At 49.0% G+C, this 16528-nt stretch overlaps 1 protein-coding gene across 4 annotated transcripts in view; it reads left to right on the top strand.

Moving 5' to 3' along the window:
• The window catches only part of MAP3K3 (mitogen-activated protein kinase kinase kinase 3), a 60937-nt gene that overhangs the window by 39788 nt on the left and 4621 nt on the right, over positions 1-16528 (top strand). For 2 of the 4 annotated variants that reach the window (XM_069541705.1, XM_069541703.1), the window contains 7 exons: positions 7489-7622; positions 11308-11381; positions 13226-13293; positions 13483-13575; positions 14455-14646; positions 15165-15313; positions 15928-16059. In XM_069541705.1, the coding sequence (XP_069397806.1) occupies positions 7489-7622; positions 11308-11381; positions 13226-13293; positions 13483-13575; positions 14455-14646; positions 15165-15313; positions 15928-16059 (842 nt within the window). The remainder of the gene's footprint in view (positions 1-7488; positions 7623-11307; positions 11382-13225; positions 13294-13482; positions 13576-14454; positions 14647-15164; positions 15314-15927; positions 16060-16528) is intronic. The other 2 variants (XM_069541706.1, XM_069541704.1) reach the window with 1 other exon arrangement.

Consider the following 16528-nt stretch of genomic DNA (forward strand, 5'->3'; position numbering starts at 1 on the left):
CCATGACCAAGGAGCCTCAACTGCACGTGGACTTGCTCTGTGGGCGGTGGGCAGCTGCTGGGAGTGTTCACCCCTGGTTCCCACCTCTGTTCTAACACTTATCACATTATCTTATGGTATCTCTCTCCCTGTCAAACAGTATTTTTACTCATTTGTTCATTTAGGAAATAATTACCTAGAGTATCTGCTGTGTGCCGGAATCATGGAAATCAAAAACACAGTTCCTGTCCCTGTGGCCCTTATATACCTGTAGGAGGTCAGATCTCACTTTTCGTGATGTGATTCATCTCTAATTATAGGCTGTGACCAAAAAGGTGTGTGGTGGTGTTAGCACATATAACTGAAGGATATAACCTGATTTTAGGGCCAGTGAAGCCTTAGGCTGTGACCTAGAACATGCATGGGAGTTATTCAAAAGGACAGGGAGGAGAGTTCCTGGCTTCGCTTGCAGAGGCCTCACGCAAAGGGGAGTGCCATGTGTTTCAGAAACGGAAGCCCTGAGGGCTGGAGACCTGAGAACCGGGCAAGGAGGATGGGCTGAGGCTGAGGAGGAGGGGCAGAGCCTTGTGGACTGTCAGGTAGATTTCAGTCCTATGTTGAAGGCAGTAAAAAATCCACTGTAGGATTTTTAAGTGAAGAGGAATGGGTGACGTATTCGGATTTTTATTTTGGAAAGATTCCTCTAGCTACCTAAGGGGTGGAGAGCCGATCCAAGAGGGTCAAGCATGGCTCCAAGGGAAAGCCATATTAGCCTATGTGGTGGTCCAGATGAAAGAAGACAGTAACGTGGATTAAACTAGTGATGGAAGGTAAAGAGGAAGGACCAGGTGGATCTGAGACATTTAGAAGGTAAAGCCATTAGAACATGGCATTGTGGTCTGGGGAGATGGTGGGGTGGTCACTGAGATCCATTTAGGATCTGCAAGATCAGAACCTATTATTTTCATGATAATACTAAGACATCAATTGGCTTTTCACTCATTCTCTCACAAATAGAGGAATTTTCCAGAGGTTACCTGCTTGGGGTAGTATCATTGCTCTCTGGCTAATGGAATGTGTGCTTGTGTATCAGTGTGTTTTAAACTTTCTGACCCTAATTTCTAATACAGTGAATATCAACTGGTTATAACCCCCATAAATAAAAGATCTTTGGAGTCCTCAATTTTAGAAGTGAAAAAGGGTTATAAGATCAGAAGGGTTAAGAACCACTGTGGTATTGGATTGCATTTTCAGGTGTTGAGAGAGCAGGATGGTAAGTTACTGGTTTATGGATATCTGGCAGTGCCTTTCACCAAGACAGAGATTAGAAGTGAGCCTGGTTTCAGGTGCTGAGAAGGGCATGAAATTTTAGGCAGGTTGAATTGGAGATGGATTTGAGTCAGCCAAGAGAAGACAGCAGATGGGTAGCTAACTCTGCAGATCTCTAGCTCAGAGGGGAGAAAACCAGCGGTAGAGGAGAAAAATGGATGTTATCAAGTTGAAGCCGTGGGCCCAGATGAGAGTTTCTAAACATACTCTAGAGTAAGAAGAGAAGAGGCCCTAGGACTGAGCCTTAGAAATCCAGACAGTGACCGTTAGAGGAGGATGAACCTGTGGAGGACACAGGAAAGGAGTGGCCAGAGAGGTAGGAGGGAGAGTATGCCAGGGTGGGAAGGAGGCCCTCCATGGCGCCAGCCAGGTTGGAAAGGCCAGACCAAGAGTAAAGACTTGTCCTTTTCACCCACACATCTGATTGCTCGCTCTGCTGATCATGGGGTAGGGCCTTCTGGAATAGAAGGAAACAGAAAGAGAGGAGTTAGGGTTTAAGCATGAGGGACAGGAGAAGTCCTAGCCATGCAAATGGGGTCAGATGAGAAGCCTTAGCAGTGCAACCCCCACCAACAGGAGGGTCTCTTGGCCTGCCTTCCCCACCAACATCAACATAACCTGTGGGTATTGAGCGGAAAACTGAACATGCAGGTCATTCATCTCCCAGTGCGGCATTTTCAATAATGAGGAAGTGCAGCAAAGCCCAACCCAATTTGAGACAACTTTCTTTATTTGAGATTAGTCCTTATTTTGAGTTGAGATTCTGCCTTCTCTCACTTTACCCATTGACTCTAGTACTGCCCTCTTGAGCAGCACAGATAACATCTTTCATATGACAGCTTTTCAGATGCTTGAAACCAGCTATCATGTTCACCTTTGGTTTTTTCCCATCATAATATACATACCTTGAATTCCAGTTTTTTTTTCAATCTAATTAGCTTTAAAAAAAAACAACAACAACAAAAACAAACCACACCAAACCAAAAATAAAACCTACTAGATAATATGTTAACCCAAAAGAGAGACCCCTGGGGAAGATCTCCAGACAAGGCAAATGGAATTTCCCTGTGTGGAGATACCCTTCTTTGTGTCCTTGCCCCTGGAGATTCTACCCACCGTTAGCACTGAGAGCTCGAGCACTGTTTCTTCCGTAATACATCAGGTGATGCCCTGAGGCCCTCAGTAAAGGACTCAGCCCTGCCACATCTGACTCGCATTTGGCCTAGCTCCTCTTAAGTGCCTTTGTCTCTGTTCTCATTCCATTTTGCTCCTCTTCTTGCTACTTTGACCTACAGTGGGAAAGCCAGATTGCAGCCCCTCAGGAATGGGTAGGTGATGAGTAGAGGCAATCAGTTCTTTTTCAAAGGGTTTGGCCATGAAAGAAAAAAAAAAGAGGTGGGCTAGTGCCTTAAGGGAGTGGCAGAAATAAGGTCAGGCTATTTTTAGGCTAGAGATCTGAGCTTGTTTATGAAGGGAGTCACAGAGACAGCTGAAAAGGAGATTGGAGGTGGTGAAGAGGGGACCCTAGGGTCCTGCTGAGAGTCAACGGGGGAGTCCAGGCCGAGGGCTCAGAATGCCTGGGTAAGGAGGAAGGCAGCCCTCGTCCTCGGAGAGAAGTGTTGCAAGGATGAGATGCCTTACAGTGACACCTGGACAGTAACGAGTTAGAGAACTGCACTCAGGGCGGACCTCCAGCCCTGGCACAGATCTACAGGAGTGAGCTGCAGAGGCAGTGACCACAAACGCAGAAACAAACGGCCAGCTTCCTTCACTCCCACAGGCTTTTTCTCCTTGCTTAAAATTCTGCAATTCTGGATGAGACCAGAAACTGTGCAGTGGTAGCAGCAAGTTCAGAACAAAACGGGAGGTTTGCAAGTTGAGACACAGGGTGTTCTCAGGGCCTCATGGGATGACAGTATCGAGGAGCTTTGTTCTGTACAGCCTGGGCCAGTGTGAGGAAATGGGGATGTATTGGTTAAGGTTTTCCATTGATGAAGGAAAAAAAGATTGGATTCCTCCCCTCATCAGTGCCCCAAGAGAGAACCAGGTTTAGAGAAAATAGTTGATGTCCAAAAACAGCTATCTCTTTGTACTTGTAGTGACCTGCACATTAACACTGACCCAAAGCCCTAGAACTCCCTGTGGAGGCAACTTCCTGACTGCATCAGCTTCCTGACAGGAGTCTCCTATGAGAAAGGCTCAAGTCTGGGAGCCTCTCTTTCAGCTTTGAGTCAGAGAACAGAGCAAAAAACTCAGCCATATCCTGGGTAAGAGTTTTGCTCCAGCTCTGCTGCCCTGGATCAAGGAGGAATGTGGGCAGCCGGCAGCGTGAGTCCTGTGTAGAGAGGCTTCGTGGGAAGCTGCGGCCACCTTAAACACAGGATTATCAGTCTGTTCTTTTACTTCAGCTGGTAATGACGGGGGCCCCTTGGCACGAGTGGCCTGATGAGACTAGAGCAGGAGCAGGCTGGAGTGCCAAGGGAGGGTGGCCCAGAGAAGCCACTCTCCCTGTCGTGCCCGCTGGGACCTGGGTTGCCTGCATCCGGCATGGCACTGTGCTCATGCCGCCTGGCTCGCTGCAGTCCTACTGGTAAACATGTGAGCATCAGTGAGTCTCTATGGTCAGTATCTTGTCCTGCTCTGGTCCCTGTCTCACTCATCCTCAGCGGCTGTTGTGTGTGTCATTAGCCCCTAATTTCTGAAATGAAGATAAAAACAAAACTGAAAATGCTCTGGAGCAGTTCTGCCAACTCCTGATTTTTCCATTCGCTTCCTCTGATAGCCATTGATTTGGGGAGACTTCCCTTTCCTGCCCCAAGCTGTGGGCCTGTGCACAATAGCCCCTGGCCCACTGCCCATCAGATAACAAGGCTGGCTCTCGGCAGGCAGCAATGTGTATTGGAAAAAGTGAAAGTCTCTGGCTGGAAATAAAAGCTCAGAAACCCTCTGCTGTTTTCCCCCAGCCCCTCCTGGGTCTGTAGTGCTGGCTTCATGTGAGCTAGTCCCATCCCACCTGCAGAACGAGGGGAGAGTTCAGTGGTAGCTGGTAGAGGAGAGAGAATGGGTGTCGAGGGGCCATGGATCTTTTGTCCCAGGAGGTCTCACCCTAGACACTCTGTGTGACAGACTGAGGGTACTTGGGCCTGTCTTGGGATAGTTTGGACCAATGTGTGGGATTTCATCAGTTAAGTAAGAGTTTTTCTTTCTCTCTAATCATAAGAGACGTCTTTTGTTTGTTTTAGGTCAAATATGTAATACCTTTTCACTCTGGAATATATTGGTCAGGGTTGAGTTGCACAGAACAGAATCCACTGTGACTAGTTTCAGGAAGAAGGCATTTAAAGCACATTCTGGCTTATAAAATCACAAAGAGTGAGAAACAGACTCAGTAAGTCTAAAAACGCTGCAGAGCTCCTCTTCCTCCCGTAGTGAAGAAACCACCAGATCCAGGATTAGGGCCCCTCTGCTCTGTCCACACACCACGTACACGGGGATCCCTGCACCTGTGTCTTGACATCAGGACAACTGGGAACCACAGGTGAGGCCTCTGCTAACGCTGCAGCAGAAAAACCAAGGCTTCCAGGACCGTGCCCAGAAACAGCAGGAATTTCAGGAAGCCATCTAAATCTATACAAGTGCATCAACTGGCTGAACCTAAAGGAGGTCTTAGAATTAATAGCTTCTAGCTGATTAACTTCTGAAGTACAGGAAGGCACCCTGGAAGGGCAGAATGTGTCTTGAGTCTAACCCGTTATCTCCTCCACATATAATGAAGGAAACAAATGGAATTTTAGCATGTAGGTGTGTACCTGTGCTACCACATTTCATTTATAATTTCCAAAAAAGGCAATAAGGTAGATAGTTTTTCCCATTTTCGTAAGTAAGGAAATTTAGGTGAGAGTTTAAATCATTCAGCTAATGAGTGACAAAACCTGCTCTGAACATCTGATTTTCAAGCTTAGGCTTTTCTCACTATACCTTGCTCACTTCTTTGTGTTGCTTCTGCTGCTGACAAATTGTTGCCAACATAGGATTAGATTTCCATAGGACTTGTGAGCTACTAGAATGTTATCCAAGGCTGGAAGTGGGAAGCAGGCAGTTGGCTAATGTTTGTAAGCCAAGTGTTAAAAAAGTGAACTGTGCTGTTTGGGGTCATCTAGTCAAGGCTATGGTTTTTCCAGTAGTCATGTATGGATGTGAGAGTTGGACTGTGAAGAAGGCTGAGCACCGAAGAATTGATGCTTTTGAACTGTGGTGTTGGAGAAGACTCTTGAGAATCCCTTGGACTGCAAGGAGATCCAACCAGTCCATTCTGAAGGAGATCAGCCCTGGGATTTCTTTGGAAGGAATGATGCTAAGGCTGAAACTCCAGTACTTTGGCCACTTCATGTGAAGAGTTGACTCATTGGAAAAGACTCTGATGCTGAGAGGGATTGGGGGCAGGAGGAGAAGGGACGACAGAGGATGAGATGGCTGGATGGCATCACTGACTCGATGGACGTGAGTCTGAATGAACTCCGGGAGTTGGTGATGGACAGGGAGGCCTGGCGTGCTGTGATTCATGGGGTCACAAAGAGTCGGACACGACTGAGCAACTGAACTGAACTGAACTGAACTGAAGGCTTAAGAAAGCCACCTTTTTTCCATGGTTACACTGGAATTTTATGGTATAGTGGGGAGAGAAATGGCTGGCTGCCTGGATCTTTGACATCTGACCCTCTCAAAAATGGAGTAGCTTTCTGATTCCCATTTGATTTCCTCTTCCCTCCATCTTGTTGTTGCCTTTGAGCCCTCCGTTGGCCAGAGGACATCTTGCATCCAGCTTACAAGTGACCATGGACAGAACAGCTCTGAATCTGAGTGTAAATGTGGCCCTGAGTTTCTCTTGTGCTGTCGAGGAATCCCCATATTAGCCTCGCTCCTGCTCCTTGCAGAAAGGCAGTCGTGTTCCCCCATGGGTGAATCCCCCCAACTCCTCTGTTTGGATTGCTTCTGGGGAATGTATGGCCTGGCCAGCTTGGGGAGAAGTTTTGGTTTCCATCTCTGTGTTGAACAGTATGCCTGCCCTTTCTAGAAATAAATTACAGTCTCAAAATGGCCTTGCCCGAACTGAACTGGGAGTCACAAAGGCTGTTTTCTGGCTGCAGCACCACCGTTGAGTCACTCACTATATGACTTTGGGCCTTGGCTTCTGCTTCTGCACACGGTGGATGAGCAGTGCACCTTCACTGTAGGAGTGTTGTGAGGATTAAAGGCAAAGTAACAGAGGATAAAAAAGAAAAGGAGGACTTTCCTGGTGGTCCAGTGGTTAAGAATGTGCTTTCACTACAGGTTGTGTGGGTTTGATCCCGCATCAAAACCAAGATCCCACATGCTGTGCGGGTGACCAGAAAAAAAAAAGAAAGAAAATGACTAAATTTCTACTCTGAACAGCATCAATTTCTGCCAGGGCTTAGAAAGCTTGAGCAGACTCTTTCTTCCATGGGTTGTTTGAGATCACTTGAAAGGCATGGTTTAGGCACCTCCTTATCTCAGAATTTGTAGCTGTGAGTGAGGTGTTGAAAGTGGAAATCCAGCATAATTCTACACATGTTTTCAGAGCAGTTTGGTTTCAAGCCTCTACTTTAGAGTCAAGTGGGGAAGCCAGGCTACCGAGAGTGTCAGGTGCTTCCCACCTGAGCTACCTAATCCAAGTGGTTCTTGGAGAGAGTGTGAGTTGGTGCATCCAATAAGAGACTGGAATACCAACTCGTCTTGGTGGTGAATTCATTAAAATATCTTCCCTACAAACTGAATGATCCATTTATTCTGAATGACTGACTTTGTGTAGAAGAATGAAGGAATCACTTCTTTGAAGGCCGTTGAAAATAGTAGTTTTAAACTCCTCAAAGACTCTCTTTCAAAGAGCAAGCCTGCCACCATTCTTTGACTTTTCTCTTAAGGAGTTTTCTTCCTTCTTAGGGACCTTGGATTAGGGGGAGAAGCTGCCTGGTTCAGGAAGTTTCCCTCAACCCCAGCACTTTGCTAGGAGGAGGCCCGCCCTCTCTTCCAGGATGTTCAGAGAGCCAAACGGGCTCTCCACCACCAAGCAGATGCTGGGTCCAAGCTGGCTCCGTGTCTGCTCCTCTCAGGCTGTGGGTCCTGGGCTCTCCCATCAAGGGTCTTGTTTCTGTGCCCTAGGCTCCCAGAACCCCGGCCGAAGCTCGCCTCCCCCTGGCTATGTGCCCGAGCGGCAGCAGCGCATCGCCCGGCAGGGCTCCTACACCAGCATCAACAGCGAGGGGGAGTTCATACCGGAGACCAGCGAGCAGTGCGTGAGTATAGTCTGGGTTATATATAGAGGGTGTGTGTCCTGGGAGGTGTCAGACCAAGGTTATAATGGGGGGTCCTCCATTGGTGGACATGGTGTGCAAGTGAGGGACTTGAGTCCCATCCAGTAGCTCTTTTGTAAACCAGGTCTCCCCAGGTATGGATGTTTCCTTTCTAAGGGCCAAATATCAATTCCTATCAAAGACAGGGTTTCCCTGATAGCTTAGTTGGTAAAGAATCCACCTGCAATACAGGAGACCCCAGTTCGATTCCTGGATCAGGAAGATCCACTGAAGAAGGAATAGGCTACCCACTCCAGTATTCTTGGGCTTCCCTTGTGGCTCAACTGGTAAGAATCCACCCGAAATGTGGGAGACCTGGGTTCGATCCCTGGGTTGAGAAGATCCCCTGGAGAAGGGAATAGCTACCCACTCCAGTATTCTGGTCTGGAGAATTCCATGGACTCTATAGTCCATGGGGGTCGCAAAGAGTCTGACACGACTGAGTGACTTCCACCAGAGACAGGAGCTAAGCTACCTGGCCTCCTTGGTGCTGGACGTGCGCCTGATGGCTTTTCCCTCTTCTGCGGTCCTCTCACTGGTCTCACACAGGCTGCAGAACACCGCTCTGCAGTTTGGGTACTCCATACAATCCACCGGTCCTTTTAGCAGAGCTTGAACGTATGACCAGTCCTAAACACACAGATTGTTTTTTCTCTTTTCCATCAGCCAGCTTTTAGTTTTGCTATTGCTTTATGAAAGGTAGGGAGTATACCAGTCCAAAGTAGGACTGGCTACTTTGGGTGAACTTTTATGATAGTAGACAGCTAAATTAGTTATCTGTTGCTGTGTAAAACTACCGCAGGCTTAGCAGCACAAACAGCAGACATTTATTATTTTACAGTTTCCTGAGGTCTAAGATACAGGTACAACTTGATTGGGTTCTCTGCTCAGGGTCACACAAGGCTGCAGTTAAGTGTCAGCCAGGCTGTATTTCTTCCTGAAGCTTGGGGTTCCCTTCTAGGTCTACATGGTTGTTGGTCAGTGTCTTGTGGTTGTAGCATGGTGGCCCCTATTTTCTTGCTGGCTGTCAGCCAGGGGCCCCTCTGAGCTCTTGCAAGCCAGCTGCAGCTCCCGGCGGTGTGGCCCTCTCACTCCCAGGCTGCCAGGAGAGTCTCTTGCTCCAGTCTGCAAAGATAGAGTCTGATGTAGTATAACACAATTGTGGGAATGAATATCCTATCCACTTTGCTGTGATCTATCGACTAGAAGCGAATTACAGGTTCTACCTATACTCAGGTGAAGGGGTTCTGAAAGATTGTGACTCAACTGAGGGGAGGGGCGTCGGGGTGGGGGGTCATCTTAGGGTGTGTTCACTATAGTAGCTTACCCATTTTGATGGTTAGCTTTTTAAACTTCTGGCTCACTTGATGAAAATGTCACTTTGGCTTAGTAAACTCAGCAAGAATGAGATCTCTGGCTTCATTCTAAAGTTTTTTCAGTGAGCTTGCTTTGATTGCAAAGAAAAAGATATGTCTTCTAAACTTTTGGAATTTGATCTTGAAAGGAGAAATTTCTTAAAGGTAAAAGCATCCAGTAGAAGGCCAGCACCAACACATGGGGGATTTTGCCAAAATAAACTGATTCTTACAACTTTTCCTAAAACTGATTCTTATGACTTTTCCAGCATTGTTTCAATTGTACAGGCTATGAGAAGCATTTTTATACAGCTTCTTCTCTCTTCTGTAGCCTTGCCTTCCAGATAAATTTATGTTTAGAACAGTGACCTAGAGTGCTTTTATCTGCAGAATCCCCTCTTGGTTATCTTACTGACCATCCTTTCCTTTTTCTCTAACCAGAGTGCTTCCGGACATCAGCTGTACGAGGGGTAACTTGGGTGTAAAACCTCAGAGATTGTTAATGAGTTTGATTGCCTTTGCTCTCTTTCCTTCCCCATGGTCCTATATCCTGGTCCTTTTACTTCTTTACGTTACCTTCATGGCCCTGGAAGGCATGGGAGTATTAGACTTGTAGTGAGGAGAGGCCTTTAGAGAGAGGCCATGGAAGGTGGCAGCGGGGGAATGACTAGGTCCTTCTTCAGTGCCCGCGTCTTTAGCGGAAGAGAATTGCTGCTGGTAATGGGCCATTCAAGATAAATCTACTCAACAGAGACCAAAACAGCATGGTATGTAGTGAAAGAATATCCGACTGGGACTTTCTTGAAAAGTGAAACTAAGATAAGTTTGTTTTATTTTTTCTTTAATCAGATTTGAGCAATGGCTGCATCAATTTGCTAATTTTCAGAATGAACAAAGCATGGTTCAGGCTAGTTTTTGTTTGTTTTGTTTTTTTTTTTGGCTTGATTTTTCTAACAAAATTTTGCTAATGCAGCATAACTGCCTTCCCTTTGACTTCTGCAGCACTGTCATGAAGAGGGTGTTTATTTTTGGCTGAGCGGCATATGGAATAATAGTTCCACTGGGGATCGAACCCATGTCCCCTGCAACGAAAGCATGGAGTCTTAACCACGGGACCACCAGGGCAAGTCCCGAAAAGAGGGTCCTTTTTTTATTTTAAACAGAAACCTTCACGGGGTTCAGTGTGTTTTCCAGTGGCCTCTCTTAAACCTTTGGTATTCTTCTCCTTCATCACACCTGTCATGTTGTTATTCTTGCTTGTTCTCTCTTCCGTTATCTGATCTAACTTTGCCAAATATGTACTTTCTGGATTGGGAGCAATTCTTTCCCATGTTGGTTTTATCCACTTGGGGAAATCTTATCTCCTTAGCAAGATTTTGGGGATTTTACTTTGCAATTAATTTGCCTTGATTGGCAGTTTAAAAAAAATCACATATGACAATATACGGGTGAAATTATGGGTGAGATGGTCTCCAGCATTAAATGGGAAGAGATCATTTGACTTGGAAACCAATTTGATGAAAGTTGTTCATGGATTCTCATAGTTCTGATACTCTGCTTCTCTATGTAATGCTTGACTTTGGATCTCAGATAATGAATTCTCTGACAGTGAACACACCCCTTCACTGCTCCCCCCGCCCCCAAGCAAAATGAAGGGACATCAGTTGGATAAAAGGCTAATCTGAAGGCTTTTTGTTACTGCATTTGACCAAGGGCCAACGAAACGTTTCAACTCACATAGGTACCTGTTGGCCCTGCCTGAGAACCAGGAACCGGGAAACTTGTATTCTGTGTCAGTTGTGCACTGACTTGTTTCGTGACTTCAGACAATACTCCTCCCCTTTCCAGACCTGCAGTGGCTCATCTGTGAAATGAGGACACTCCTTGTCTTTGTAAATTATAAATTATAGAGTGTAAACAGAAGCATCACCGTCCTACCCACACACACTGGAAGCCTCTGCAGGGTAGTACCGTCTCCAGCACCAGGCTCCAGCATTCACAAGCCAAGAAAATGCCAACCAGAGAAGCAGCGTCTCTGCTTTGCTGTCCTGGCAGAGCTCCTTGGGATGCCAGCCAGGCATTTTTCTCACTCCTGGAAACTTGCCTTTCAGACTGTGGGGGAGAACGGTACCTGCCTAACCATTCTTCCCACTGCCCAGGCAGAGAAAGGGCACTTTCATATTTGGGGAGAAAAAAAAGGACCGTTTGCTGGTCTTGGCTGGGTACCTGGCTGGGGCTGGGGCTGGGGCTTTACTGTATGCCTTGCCTTGCAGATGCTGGATCCTCTGAGCAGTGCTGAAAACTCCTTGTCGGGAAGCTGCCAGTCCTTGGACAGGTCAGCAGACAGGTATGGGATTGTGGCTAGTTCAGGAGTTGGTGCACAGGCATTTTTGGAACTGATGAGCTAAGGAAATAGAGTTAGCTAGTGTGTGTGTCCCTGAACTAGACACTGGTCTGCAGGCCCATGGCTAGAACCTCATGCTTTTGGGAAAGAAACTTCTCGCTAGCATTCCGAGCCCTCTCCTTAATTTTCCAAACACCAGGAGAATGTTCTGTTTGTATAATTAGATGGATGTAATAGGTCATAATAGCAGCTCACATGGAGAAATGCTGGCTTCGTTGTTTCCAGCACTTTTTATGTGTTTTGACTTCCCACATAATACATGGTAACCCTGGCCTCATTGCTGAGGTCTGGACTGAGAAGCAGTGGACCTTCGGTGTTTTGGGGACAAGATTGAATTATTACCTGTAGGTTTAATTTCATTTTTTTCTTTCCTCCAAGTGTTTCTGGTGGAAAAAGAAACTGGGGTATAAAAACCAGAAAACAAAATAATCCAGACTGCCTAGCTTACCACGCTGCCTGCTTGGTGTGTAATCTTATGCACCAGCTGTGTTCTTATTACACTTTGGGAGGGAACAAGTGCTGTCCTTTACACACCCCGTAGTCTGTGGAGCTGGTTCGTCAGTCAGCAGGGGTGTTTAGAGATGGCTTTGGCATTGATCCAGCCAGTCTCTCTCTTTGACCTCATCATGCCCAGGAGCACATTTTGACCGTGTCTGGCTGGGCTTAGGGCTGTGGTCAGAGGCCACTGAACAGTTCGGAGGGTTTTCTTCTCTTTGTGGAACTGATTAATTGCTCATACGGACAATCACCTTTGACCCTGGCCATGTCTGTACTGTGTCTCTTCTAACAGATCTGTGCTCTGATGAGCGTGGCCTCCCTCCAGGCATCATAGAGCACAGTTACAGTTGCTTGTTGGCATCCAATTTGAAGCCTTATTTTAGGCTTTCCAAGCAGAAGAGCAAGAAGGCACTGGTAAAAGTCCCAGCGTTGTTGCTGCAAACTGAGGGCTCTTCCAGGACAGGGACTAACTGTGGCTGTGAACTCTCTTCTGAGTTTTGTGGCCACGCTGGTGGGGAGGGGAGGTGTGGGACAGGACCACAAAAAGTCTGGCAGTTGGGAAGTAGAGGACAGTCCCTGCACCACTGCCTTGAAAGTTTCTGAGTTTTGATCTTCTCCAAAGGCACTCACACATGAGGGAAAAGGACCGTTCAGGTGGATGCTGGTAAAGATGACTCTCTTGATTCTTGAGTTTTTCCTGTGGCCCCATTGGGTTTGTTTTCATCTCCTTGGGAGTCAGACTCAGTGACCTGGACTTACTTCCTTGGGGCCCAGCATAACCGAAGGTCAGAGCTTTCATCTTCCCTTCATGGGACCTGGAGCCATATAGACCCAACTCCACCAAATATTAGTCGAATGCTTTGGACAAGTCCATTAACCTCTCTGTTCCTCAGTTTTCCATATCTCTAAGAGGGGATAGTGATGATTAGTCTGAAAGGAAGATCCTGGATGTTATTACTGTTTTTATGACTGCCCTGAGCAAGGGATCGTTTGCATTCTTCCTGTTACCAGAGTGGGAGGAAAGGGTAAGAGACAGCACTCTGCCCCCCAGTGGAAATCGGGAGCACTGGAGGGCCTCATTATGCAGGGTCCTGTCAGATGTGGGCCTCAGACTAGTGAAGAGAAAGGAAGCATAGGAAAGTTCTCTTGAACTCTGCTTCCTACTGTATAATGACATGTGTGGAAAGGAGTCAGAAAAAGCAGTGTGTCTGGGTATCCTGCCCTCTGACCTGGTGAGCTACTTTGGAGGGACCCTGAAATCTGCTGTGTGATTCATTTTGTTTTTCTAGCCCATCCTTCCGGAAATCACGAATGTCGAGAGCCCAGAGCTTCCCAGACAACAGACAGGAATTCTCGGGTGAGTTCTGCAGAGGGTGGGTGAGCACTGCAAGGTGTCTGCCCTGGACGGCTCAGGGGGGAAGAGAAGCCAGGACTGTATTTACTCTTCCTGGGGCCTGCTGCTCTGAGGTCTCAGGTGACCTGGAGGCTCCCCTGAGGCACTCACCAGGGCCTATCGGGCAGCCAGTGACCCCTCTCTCTTCCTCAGATCGTGAAACTCCGCTCTATGACAAAGGGGTCAAAGGTGGCACCTACCCCCGGCGCTACCACGTGTCCATGCACCACAAGGACTACAACGATGGTGAGTGCGCCTCTACGCTGCCCCCTGCTGGCCACCGCAGGAACAGCCACCGGAAGGGGGCGGCCGAGGCACTCCAGGCCCCACGTTTCCTGAGGAACTGCATTCAGGCTTGACAAGGCAGTAGAGTCAGGGTTTTTTAAAAAGTTCAGTTCAGTTCAGTTCAGTCGCTCAGTCGTGTCCAACTCTTCTGCGACCCCATGAATCACAGCACGCCAGACCTCCCTGTCCATCACCAACTCCCGGAGTTCACTCAGACTCACCTCCGTCGAGTCAGTGATGCCATCCAGCCATCTCATCCTCGGTCGTCCCCTTCTCCTCCTGCCCCCAATCCCTCCCAGCATCAGAGTCTTTTCCAATGAGTCAACTCTTCGCATGCGGTGGCCAAAGTACTGGAGTTTCAGCTTTAGCATCATTCCTTCCAGGGAAATCCTAGGCTGATCTCAAAAGGAGGATGGTATTGTAGATGGATACTGCCTCCAGGAACTCAGTCCTTTGTCTGAGGGCACGGAGTGCTCCAGGCGCCAACTCTCCACTGCCCTCTTCTGCCTCAGGCAGCAAACGGAATGGAGCGTCCACAGAGGTGTAGGGTTACTTGCCAGAGAAGACAGAGAGCAGCCGTGGGTAGGCTCCACGGTGTTGTGGGGCATGAGGGCCAGCCCTGTGCTTTCCCTTTGGCTGGTTTCCCTAAACCCCTTGGCTGCTTGCTGATTCCTACTTTTGTCCTGATCCTCAGGATGCTTGAGACATCAGCCATTCTGGCCAGAGTCAGGTGGGAGGGAAGAGCGGATGGACTGGAGCTGGTGTTATGACCTGGTTGGCACATTTGGCCTTGTGCTCAGGGTTCTGACTTGCTCTTCTCTGGCCCCTGCACCCCTTCAGGCAGAAGAACATTTCCCCGAATACGGCGTCATCAAGGCAACCTGTTCACCCTGGTGCCCTCGAGCCGTTCCCTGAGTACAAATGGCGAAAACCTGGGCCTGGCGGTGCAGTACCTGGACCCCCGTGGGCGCCTGCGGAGCGCTGACAGCGAGAATGCCCTCTCTGTGCAGGAGAGGAGTGTGCCCACCAAGTGTGAGCAGTGCGCCCTGGCTGGGGAGGGCCTGCCTAGGGGATGCTTAGGGCGGGGGGCCAGCGAGTCCAATGGGCTGTTGGGCTCGGCGGGTGGCTGCCCTGGCCCATCCGTACCCAGGGGAAGAGCCTGAGGGGCCGCAGACCCCCTGGACCTTAGTCTTCACTCCACTGCGTGATGAGGCACTCCTCTCTGGCCTTCAGTTTCTCCACATTTAAACTGAAGAGTGATCTGCTTACTCCCTGACAGAATGAGCTATCGGGGCCTTGGAAATATGAAGGTGTTTAATCAGTTCAGATAAGCATTTACCCGTGATTTTAGCCAGTCCTGTGCTTCTCAGGGCATGGGCCTTGAGGTCTGATTGGCCAGGACCCTGAGCCTGTTCCAGGTGAGGGTGGAGATGCTGTGCTGAGGTGTGATGATGCTGGGTGAGGGGCAGCTCGGGCCTTCGGACAATGAGGCAGGATGTCGGGAAATAAGTGTGTAAACTCTGATGCTCTTTCCTTCTGTTCTCCTGTAGCTCCCAGTGCCCCCATTAATTGGCGCCGGGGGAAGCTCCTAGGCCAGGGTGCCTTTGGCAGGGTCTATTTGTGCTATGACGTGGACACCGGACGAGAACTTGCTTCCAAGCAGGTGCAGTTTGACCCAGACAGTCCTGAGACAAGCAAGGTACTGCCTTCCCTATGCTCTGACTTCCAATTCCTCCTTCTCAACAAAATGCCTGTCTTGTTGCACAGACTAATTGCTTGAGATGCTACAGGTTGTTTCTCCCATTGTTCTTCCTCCCAAGCTCCTTTACCATCTACCCCGGTCCTAGGGAGAGATTAGCTGGTGTCAAAGTACCTAACCACCCAGACTGGTTTGGATGGCCAGTGCCACAACGAGCAGCTCCTGCCCCCCAACCCCCACCTCAGCAGACAGATGCCACTCTCTCCCAGCCCCTGAGCCAGGAAGGACCCTGTCTTTGGAGCTTAGCTTGGGCTGTGGCCTTCACTCCAGTTTGAGTGGACAAATTCAGCAGTTACCTGAACTCCTTAACTGCACCCACAAACCCATGTCCCACCCCGCCATCTGCTGCCTTCCAGCATGGGAGTGCCCAGCCCCACGGCTTAGCCAGCATTGTGGGTAAGCGCCAGACAGTCGGGACATTCCCCGTTTTCTCCAGCCGAAGTTCCCACGGCAGATGGGCTCCTCTGAGGCCACTGGCTAGGGCAAGCTGAGCTGACGCCAGGCAGGTAGAACTGAGGCCTGCAAGCCTCAGTGACCGCTGGGCCCCTTCCCAGGAGGTGAGTGCTCTGGAGTGCGAGATCCAGTTGCTGAAGAACCTGCAGCATGAGCGCATAGTGCAGTACTATGGCTGCCTGCGGGACCGCGCCGAGAAGACCCTGACCATCTTCATGGAGTACATGCCAGGGGTATGTGCCCCGTGATGCAGGCGGACAGCAAGAGAGGGGCTGTCATGGCACTGGGGCTGTGGCGAGGGGTCCCTTTGACATGAGTCTGGTTACCTGAGACTCCAGAGGCTCCAGGGGAAAGGCGAGGCAGGGGCAGGACGTGGAGTCAGCAGGCCCTGCGTCTAGCTGCAGTGATGGTGTGGGGTGAGAATTGTCCCAGGCTCTTCTGACCTGAGGCTTACAGGGCAGCTGCACTGTCCAGTAGGTACTGCCTTTACGTGGAGCACACAGACCTCCCTTCTGGGTTTGGGTCACCCTCGCCTAAGGGAAGGGCTGTCTCATACTTTTCTCCAAGCTGACTGACAGCCCTTAGCCAAGTGCCTGGCCTGTCACAGATGGGGACTGGACCTCAGTCCCTTGGTGAGCACTGGGGGCTGGAAGTAGCCTTGCCCCCTTCCCTCCTCCTTCCTGCAGTGACCCCTCTGACTCC

The sequence above is a fragment of the Ovis canadensis genome, chromosome 11 (assembly GCF_042477335.2).
Source record: "Ovis canadensis isolate MfBH-ARS-UI-01 breed Bighorn chromosome 11, ARS-UI_OviCan_v2, whole genome shotgun sequence".
Lineage (NCBI taxonomy): Eukaryota > Metazoa > Chordata > Mammalia > Artiodactyla > Bovidae > Ovis > Ovis canadensis.